At 42.7% G+C, this 10,388-nt stretch overlaps 1 protein-coding gene across 1 annotated transcript in view; it reads right to left on the reverse strand.

Moving 5' to 3' along the window:
* Positions 1-10,179, reverse strand: part of slc2a13a (solute carrier family 2 member 13a) — a 69,904-nt gene extending 59,725 nt beyond the window's left edge. Inside the window, exon 1 of the mRNA XM_084346175.1 lies at positions 9,305-10,179. Coding sequence (XP_084202301.1) covers positions 9,305-9,887 — 583 coding nt within the window. The 5' untranslated portion in view covers positions 9,888-10,179. The remainder of the gene's footprint in view (positions 1-9,304) is intronic.
* Between the last annotated feature and the right edge of the window lie 209 nt (positions 10,180-10,388).

Here is a 10,388-nt window from a genome sequence, read left to right on the forward strand (position 1 = left end):
ATGCAGGTGGCGATGGGGAAAACACGCTAAAGCCAATTAAAGCTGCATATTTCTGCTTCAGTTTATTTGTCGTCTGTAATTAACAGTCTCTGGAGTCCAACAGTCGTTGTGCTAATGCTAAAAGTTGACGTTCTACATTCTACGTCGGACTTTCTGTTGATGTTCCATGAAGGCAGATTCCAGTATATTTCAAATGTTTATTATATCGAATGGATAGTCGATTGCGAGTTAGCTGACCAGACAGCTAGCCTGGTTAGCTGAACGCTTACTTCCAAAGTAGATTCCCTATCAGATAGCAAAAATAGCTCATCTAGGGAGCTGAGGTCTGTGTTCACTTTTGTCTGAACTCGGAGAAAGCTTTTAAATCATTTATGTGAAACTGAAGTTTACTGGCTAGCGGATAGAGGAGTCCTTTCCTAAATCTCCAGCGATGTGGACTCGATTCGCTGTTCTGATGACTTGCAACTTGACTGGACAGAAAACAAGTGACTTGAGACTTGACTTGGAAGTTAAAGACTCTTGACTTGAGACATGATGACTTGAAAGACTTGTCCCCCCTGGGATTTACGCCTATGTTGCCCAAGAAAAATGACTTGTGACTTGTTTGAGACTTTTGTTATTATTAGTATGATCCATTACCTGTTATTGAGAAGTCAGGTGGCTACTTTCTGTTTTACTCGGGACTCAAGGGGAGTGTTTGAAATGATTAATTTCAAACTGTTTTATTTAAAGGGGTGGCAATTTGTAACGGTATCTACCGCTGACAATTGTGACAAATTTAAAAGGTAAAATGTTTAACTTCCCTTGTGCTTCCGTCTGAATTTGCATAAGAAAGACCTGCTTGATAGTGAGAGTGTAGAAATACAAACTAGATTTACAATGAGTAGCTCTTGTCCCGTATCACTAAGCACCACTGCATAGAGGACATATCTTGATCAAGTGACATTATTTTGATACCAGTATCTGAAGAATTCATGTCCCTCTGAAGTTCTCACTTGAACTGAAACAGCCTCACCTCCTAAACAGCCCCGATTTCTCCTCTTGCTTGAATATGAATCCTTTATAAACACAGTCGCAGTGTGTTCTCTCTCTCGTTAATGAGCTCTCCTTTCAGCACAAGGGACAGCTCCCAGCACTCCCTTCTACACACACACACACACACACACACACCATACGCACACTATCTAAAGTCATCGTCTGGTCAGGCTCAGCCTCAAAGCAGCGCTGCACACTTAAACAAAGGATCTGTCTGGTCTTGTGAAGGCAGCCTCTGGGCACATAGTACAAAGCTCGGGACTGACTCACTCGATCAGAGTACGAGGGAGATACTTCCCTAGACCCTCCATCACTGCGGTTCAGTACAGGGACAGGCAGGACTGGTACGGAGGAGCTGGTTTTGATGGAGGAAGCTAATTAGAGGCTAATGGAGGAGGCTTGAAAATGCAGTGAGGAGTGAGGAAAAGAGAAAAGTCCCCCATTTAAAGCTGTTGTTTACTTTCAAATGGGTAAGTGCTGTGAGTGGTGGTTACATTCAGAGTAAAAAGCAGGAGGGGTCGTCCCCTTTGTTAATTAAATTCAGTAAAGTGTGCCTAATTTCATATTGGATTTTGCCAAGACAGATTTGTTTGTTTAAAGGTGAATAAAAAGCAAAATATACCATGAAACTGAAACTTTACTGAAAAACTGAAAAATTACCTCGTCTTCTCATAAAACCATTTTACAAAAGAAACTAGAGATCATCTTGCAGTGTGATCACACCAGTTGCACCAGGTCATTAGTCCTGGGTCCTGAGTCATGGAGGGGCCAAAAAAGGTCCTCTAACCCTTAAGAGTTCTGCTGGGGGCCTTTGGAGATCATCTTATCCTGGGCACCCATTACTTCCAGCCCCCTCGCTTGGACCACACTTTCCTTGGCCTTCATTTTGATCTCAACCACAACCTTTCCATTTTTTGAAACTTGTTCAGAAAAAGCATTTGAGTGTTGAGATCCAGTTCAGTGCAAGTTCCCGCTACAAAAGCTGTCTCCAGGAGCACTTTTTGCCTTGGCGACACACAAACAGAGACTCGCACACTGAAAACATCACCAGTCGACACTGTGGCGTCTGGTAATTAAATCAAAACGCACAAATGTCAAGCCTAAAACAGCAAATGTTCTGAAAACATGACATTTAAGTGATGTGATTTCCGCTTTACAGCAACAATATGCATAAAAACAAACTCCTCATTAAGTGTACACGCAGCTTCCACCTAATTAGGAGGAGAAATGTGACTTAATTACATAAACCAACCAATTAATTATCAAGCCTCCGGGTAGTAATTAAATGTTATCACAATGTAATTAACAGCACTATTTTTACGCAGTCCATTCATCTACTGTTTCCAAGGACAAAATAATTCGACATTTCCTAACTGCTGGATAATTTAGCCAGAACACATGATTATACAAACACTCAGACTGTGTGCTTGCTCGTGCATTTGTGTGTCTATGTGTGAGGAAGCGGATCATGACTAACCGAGGCTGAAGGCATCAGAGCAGATTTATTTTAATGAAAACATTTTACAGTTCCTTTTGAGCCTTTAAATCTAACTGTTGGCACAGAGAGCACACAAAAAACTATATTTCAGAGGGAGACGCTCGAGGTGCCACTAAGATCTGCAGGGCAGGGGTCACATAGATTGAAGACGGAAACAGCAAACGTTGACAGCAGTCGTAGTTCAGCTGCCCTTGAAAATGTATTTAACGTATGAGTCTGTCGCCCAGCAGAGGACTCTCACCAGCTCTGTTTGCCCCAACATGCCACAACTTCTCATTTAAAGAGGTTTTAATCAATATTTCTATCTTAACAATTGATCACACGCCTACTTGTATGTGAAAGGAGTTGCTCCTAGCGATCACAGAGAATAATCATCCGACTCAGAAGCCTTTCAGTGTCTTTTAGGTCATTATTTTGGTTTTACAGCCTGCAGCTTGGTTCAGTTTCACCCTTCTCTCATAGTGTTGTTTCCAGCCACAGCTTTTTAGTGAAAATAAGAAAACCCTCTCAGAATTTAGTGTATTCTAGAGAGAATACAGTGAGTGTGAGCTAATATTGGACTTTCATTCATCTGGTTGGGCGATGTGGGCGATGTGGGCGATGCCAATATCAATCACTGATGAACACTGACAACTAAACCCTCTCTACCACTGTAAAACCAGCTCAGTTAGGCAAAACTGAGATGCTCTGTTACATCAGTGAGCAGTGGTGCTGCTTTTTTGTGTTCTTCTTTCAATTGCGCCTTTGTTATTCGCGTTTTCTTAGCTTAGCTTCCTCAGCTAGCTAGCTAACTTTGTTTCAAGACGTGACGTGGAGACAAGGACACTTTTAAATGGTCGAAATGTAAATCAGACTCTCGCCCGGCAGGGATGTGAGAGCTGGTCTGTTTTCTCTTGTAGCAAGTTTTGTTGGCAGTTGAAGGCAACTCCTGCCTTATCTGAAAATCTGACGGGACACACTACATCATACACAGGAACGCTTAGCAAACCCATCCCCATTTTTCAACTGTAAAAAGTAGCTCACACTAGCAGATTGCCTCGCTGTTGGTCGTGCTAACTCGGCTATCCCCGGCTGTCACTCAGGATTCCAGGAAATCACTAAGCAACGTTTGTAGCGAAGATTGATTGGAGTTAATTACTATGCTTAATTATAAATAAACTCTCACACACAACACAAATCACACATCCAAGCGAGCTAACAAGAGTAGGCTTCTCCCCCAAGATTAAGACATCTTCCTACAAATATCCAGTGCTGCAAGAAAACCTCTTAATTTCATTCAAAATTGCCAAGTTAAGGAATAATTCCTCGTCAGTCCTGACAGGCTGGTGTGTTTGCTCAGACTAACAATGGCCTCGTATCGCACAGCAGTCCATGTGCCGAGGCAAAGGTCAGATCAGCAATAACCGGCCGGGAGCAGACAAACCAGAGGCTTCTGTGTAGAAATAAACGGAGGCAGGGATTGGCAGGGCCTGGCCTTTCCTGGATCGACAAACAGCTCCGATGACCTTTCTGGCGAGTTCAGTCCAGACATGCAAAGTCTATCCTGAGAACCGGCGGTCATGTTAATGCGAGTGTGCAGGTGACAGGCACGGTCGGAATAATTGCACGGGATGAAAAATGTTGCCATATTAGCGTCTCCGGGGGTTAATTGGGATGCCAGAACGTGTTTCATTATCTCTGAGGGGCCAGCTCGAGCACATTTGTGTAATGAAGACTGTATGGGAAAAGATTGTGATGGCAGAGGGGGGAGGGGGATACCTACAATGTAACAGCTGAAATGACCGAGTGATTAGTTCCTTCCTCATATTAACGATCAGAGTCTGTTTGTGTGACGCTGCTGCATAATTTATCCTCGTTTCCCATGTTCATTTGGGAAAACATATAATTTCCTGACCTACATTTCTTTTAATCTCTACATTCAAAATTATTGAAATTATTGAAAATATTACTTTTTATGTTTTTTCACCTTTAATTATTGGTGGTTAATGACTTTCCATTCTAAAATTCAAAATATTCAAAATGACTATCAGATTTCGGGAAACTTAGTAGTTGGAAACAATGACTGTTTATTTCCACCAGCAACAGGTTAATTGCAACAGGGCTGCAATTAACACATATTTTCTTTTTTATATCTGTCGATTATTTTTTCAATTGATCGATTAGTCGTTTGGTCTATAAAATGTCAGAAAATAGAGAAAAATGTCGTAAAATGACATCTTCAAATGTCTTGTTTGGTCCACAACGCAAAGATATTCAGTCTTCTGTCATTGGGGACTACACAATCCAGAAAATATTCAAATTTAAGAAGCTGTTTAAGAGCTATTCGATAAATCATTGCAACTTTACAGAGGGCACAATTAGACTATATAACCAAGACAAAAGCAGAAATGTGCGATACTTGGGGCATTAGTTACTTAAACTGGCTTTATTAACAATTTGTAGCAATTTACTTGTATTAATCACATTTTTATTGGTCATATTGGATTGTAACGTGACATGAAAAATTAGACTTTTCACACCTCCATTGATTGCCTGTACAAGCCTGTGGATGATTTGTTTAAGTTGTTTAAAACTGCTGGACTGTGGATCTCCACCGAGCATCAGTGAAGTGAGGTGTCTGAACAGAGCCAAAAGGATAGGACGGCTTTGTACATCCTTTGGGTACTTTGCATTTTAAAAAAAGTTCTGCGTTCATAAAACAACATTGTGAAAAGTATCTAAAAACTATCATCATGCACATGAATCAGCAAAAACAATTGAAAATGCTGTAGTGTGCATGCAAGGCCAGAAGTTGCAGGTATAGCCTACACTTTACAATTAAACACCACAGAATAACACCTCTGCATAAACACAACAAAGCTCGATTGTCCGCCATTGCTTGTTCTCCAATTGGCGCATGGCTATGAGGCTGAAAACGTAACACGCGTGTGCGACGTACAGCACAGTTTTCACAGGAATTGTGTATCGCCAGTTTAGACGACACAGTCCACCAGTCTGTTCACCCTGCTGCCATCTGCCAAAAGATACAGGAGTATCCGCTGCCGTACCACCAGACTACAGAGCAGCTTCACTCCTTATGCTGCTCTCCACCATAATTGTTTTTCTTCTGTAGCAAATATATTATTCTCCAGCACCGTTTCAGGTAATTATTAAATGTTGGCATGCAACAGGTGGACCCAAAAGTTCCCACAATGCATCTTATGTTAGCTTAACTCTTATCCCGCAGTTTGTAACAGAGGCTTTTTGATGTGATATTGTCCTCCTCAAGCCCAAGATAAAGCTGGCATTAAGGTAATTTTTTATCCAACTGTAGAAAGCTCCTCTACAGCCACACGGACATTATTCAACAGTTTCACTTGCTGAGTAAGTATCGCCATGACAAGTAGACCGGTCCTGATAAAGTTTGGTGGTGGGTGAGCAGAATTAAACATGGGACGGAGTATTTTATTTTCACTTTTGTGTATTTAGCTTTTAGAAAAATGGTATAATTGGACAGCACCTTCTGTCTAAATTACTATAATGACGACTCAAAGTGACACATCCCATTACATGTTGTTTTCATGATAAAAAATGGCAGCAATTTGTTGTGACTAACTGAACCCTCTCTATTCCAGGAGTCAAGCTTGTTTTTGTCAAATTCCCTGTAATTACTCTAATTAATTTTGCAGAGAATACAGTTAATTACAGTACAGGAGGAGTAAGAGAAAAGAGAACAGTCATAACAGTCGTCTTTACACCGCTAGCCTTTGCTTAAGGACTGTTTTAGTATAAGGAAAAGCTAATACAAGTTTTTGTCAGTGACCCTTCACAGGCCTCGTCAATCTAGGGCAGCATTTTCCACAGACTGCTCTATGATCCATCACAGGAAACATGAAGCTTTAATTCAGTTTCGGCAATGTTGAGTCAAAGAGTGTTTTTATGTCTGCACTTCATGTCAATCAGCTGATCCTGGGCATGAAAAGAGAGGAGCTCCTAAAAAAAATGAAACAAACTTTACTGTCATATCATGGGTTTCTTACTTTCTATCTCTTTCATAGCTAAGAGAAAAATCCACCCTGCAATTAGAGGTATTGGTATTTTCCTTTAAATCTTTATCTCCTGCTTCTACCAGCCATTCATCCAGCAGCGATGCCCTCATACCTTCCCATCTAGTGGAAAATTAACCAAGAAACATTCATGATGCACATTCCTAGATAATTATGTGTTAATTATACAGAGGTTGATTTATATATCACACAAAGAAAAACTAAATTATAGCCATTTATCTTAAGAAACTGCACGAAAGGGGTCTGAAGACAAATAAAGGGATTTGTCTTGTAGAAGATTTAACACAGAGCTCTTCACTGCGGTCAGGGATGTTTATTGAAGAATTAAGCCTCCTCTCCGGTCCCAGTGGTTGACTAAGGAGTGATAATGGTCTGCAATTCCTCCGTGTACCGCCAAATGGGAGGGGGCTTAGTGCTCTCAAAGGAGGCCGGTGCCATCAGCGCTCAGCCTGGAAAGCCGCGTTTAAACAGCCCTTTCCACAGAGGATGTGACTCATGCGTAACAGCAGCCACTATAAATAATTTGGGGTACATTGACTTGTGATCAAAAGGCGCATTGCATGTAAAAGGAAGCAGAGAGTGAAAAATATTCATGTAGGGAAGGAAGTGGTAGAAAAGGGAATTTGCAAAGGGGATAGAAAGCAGGGACAGGCCAGCCAATCAGATAAATGTGACTCTGACACCAGTGAAGGCGACCTTATTGACTCCCAGAGGCTCCTCTGTGCTTTGCGGGCTCATCTCGGCTTCCTCTTGGGCACGCTGTGACAACATCCGCCTCTCCTTAAGAATTCCCCTCATCACTTAATGGTGCCCGACTGAATGTAATAATAATCCTAATGATGATAATAGCAAAGACAGCGAGTTGTCGCACAGCCAGTGGCGTGCAGCCTGAGCAAGCAGAGGGCCACGCTGTGTAATTAGAAGCTGTGAGTAATTGCAAATGTGAGGCCTGAGGCAGAGAGAGGAGAGAGAGAAGACCAGAGACATTTGATGTGTGGGTTTGTGAGTGTGTTTGTGTGTGTGTGTCTAGGGGTCTTTAAGACCTCAAGATGCACTAAAGCTGATTCTGACCTCTGACCTCTGTGACGGAGAGACCAAGTGCAGGGGAAATGTTAAGGCAGAAATCAATAAAGTCTCACATTAACATTAGTGCTGCCGCTGGCATGAGATTATTTGAGCGGTTTCCGGTTAAGATTCACTTTGTCTTCACCTCTGTGACAGTTTTAAAGCAGCAATATGTAACTTTTTATGTGATTCTCGAGAAATATAGTTGATTGTTGAGTCTCATTCACCTTCATCAAACACTGGCGCGTCGGGTTGGCGTTGGACCTGAAGCTTTAAAGGGGCTCTATGTTACAATTTCTAGCAATAAAAGCAGATGTAACTGATTTTCTTTTTAAAAAAATAGGTGTTAAATAGCTCTATACTCCAACAGTAATCACTGTTATAGAGTGTTTGATCATAAACCCATGTCTCTCCTCTTCCTGCTCATGCAGTAAAAGAGAAAAGACATTTCCTGGCATCCCTGCCCACTTTATCCAATCAGGACAGAGAACTCCATAAAGAGGCGGTCCTGTCTGCTCGTGAATGAGCAGAGAGCAGTATCCTCCTGTTTGCTGCTATGCACTACTACTGCGTGTTCATGTGGTGACGTAAAGAGGAGGGAGGGATTGCTAACTGCAGAACAGACAGGAAGTTACTTACAACAACAAGAACGCCATTGCATTAACATGTATCAGTCACTTTTTTATTGGTCATATGTGAACGGATTTTAACATGTCATGAAGCCCTAGACGACATCCGCAAATGTCTTGTTTCTTCCACAATCCAAAGATTTTCAGTTTACGAAGAAATTAGATGGCTGGTTGCGCTACGTAATGTAGTTTAGATTAAATAATTACAATAATTGGAAAACAGGAAAAAAATACTTCATACACAGAGGAGAACAAGCTACTCCACATATTTATATTTTTGAAACATCTTCTTGTAGTTGAAGTGCCTCTGATTTTTTAAATATTATTATTATTAATATAGTAAGGAAACCAGAAAATATGCACATTTTAGAAGCTGGAATCAAACATTTTCTTATTTTTTTTTCTTTAACGGTGCAATTTGTAAGAGTTGGCTACCTGTTGAATTTATACTTGTAACAAATAGGGGGCAGCATATCACCAGTGTAACTAAAGCTAAATGCTGCTAACTGTAGCTGCCGTTAGCTAGTTAGCTCAGTTAGCTGTGCAGCTAGCGGTTCAGACTGAGGAGATCACAACATCCGAACTGTTGGTTCTTCATTTGCCGTTGATGATCTTAAGTTAATTTTTCAAATATTTTTGACTATGATTCTTTCATATTGCACCTTTAAATAAAATACTCAAACCTGATTAATCCATTATCAGAGTAGCTGAGAGTAATTTAAAAGTAAAAAACTAATAAATGAATCTTTGCAGCTGTAATGGGAAGTAGTATTCAGTCTGTGGGAACTGTTGGATAATGTCTCCTGTGGCTCTGGAGCTCTTTAAAGTCTTAAAACTAATCGATTTATCGATTAATAGCTCTAAATGTAATTGCTTGACCATGTGATTTTTGTCTTGCTTTCATTAAAAAACCTTATTTGCAGAGTTTAAAGTGCAATTAAGGCTCAAATAAAGTGAGGAAAAAGCTCAAACAAGCATCTAGTTGGATGTCAGACAGGAGGGACAGAGGGCATCTTGAACACACGTCTTACCAAGCCCCACTCCGACGATGAGCCTCCCCGTCAGGAGAACCTCCTTGCCCGGGGCGGTGCTCAGCACGATCCCGCCGACGGTGAAGAAGAAGCTGGCCATCAGTATGCACACCCTGCGCCCGAAGAGCCCGTTGAGGAAGCCGCCCAGCAGGGCGGACAGGGCGGCCGCGGCCACAGTACTTGATATGAGCACCTCCTGCCACAGGGCGCTCAGGTCCAGCTCCCTCTTCAGCAGGAGCATCGCCCCGGAGATCACCCCGGTGTCGTAGCCGAACAGGAAGCCCCCCAGGGCGGAGAAGGCGGCCAGGACGTAGACGAAGCCGGGCGTGACATCCTGCTGGAACTGTTTGCGGGCGGCTCTCTCCAGGTCCCCCGTGGAGGAGGAGGAGGGCGCTGCTGGGGCACCGGCGGTGGAGGAGGCGGCGGCGGTGGAGGCGGAGGCGCCCTGGCTGCTGATGCTGGCGCTGGAGGGAGCCTTGATGAGACTCCGCTCTCCTCCGTCGTTCACTTTCTTCCACCGCTCGCCCATCAGGTTGCTCATACTACGGAGGTTGTAGTCATGGTCGACCTGCTTTCGCGACATATGGCAAACACAACACAGGACAGGGCTGCTGAGTTGTATTTCAAAAAAACAGAAAGAAAACAAAAACACACTTAAACTAAGTGACCCCCCCTCCCTCAGTTCGGAGCCGCGGCGAGTGTCCACAACCGCTCCCAGGAATATCGCGCTGTCTGGCCGCTGGGTGAAGTTGTTCTCCAGCCTGGTGCGTGTCAGCGTCTCACATCCCCGTGGTCCTGATGGGAGAGTTGGAGAAGAGTGGGGAGGAAAGGTGAGGAAGGAGGAGTGTAGTGGAGCGGCTCGTCAGCACCAGCGTCGGCGTGACGCAATTGTTTTGGAAACGTGATGCTGGAGTGAGGATTTAGTCTGCTACAGCTCACTGGGAATTGTATACTGCAAATAGAAACAACACTGGCTACGATCAATAAAACTCACTACTGACATATCATGAGCCGGTGCTTACTGTAAGCTGATAATGTTGCATGAAGATTTATTTTTTTTGGTACAAACTAAATCAAAGTTCTA

The sequence above is a fragment of the Pagrus pagrus genome (genome assembly GCF_965226575.1).
Source record: "Pagrus pagrus genome assembly, chromosome: 23".
NCBI classification, from domain to species: domain Eukaryota; kingdom Metazoa; phylum Chordata; class Actinopteri; order Spariformes; family Sparidae; genus Pagrus; species Pagrus pagrus.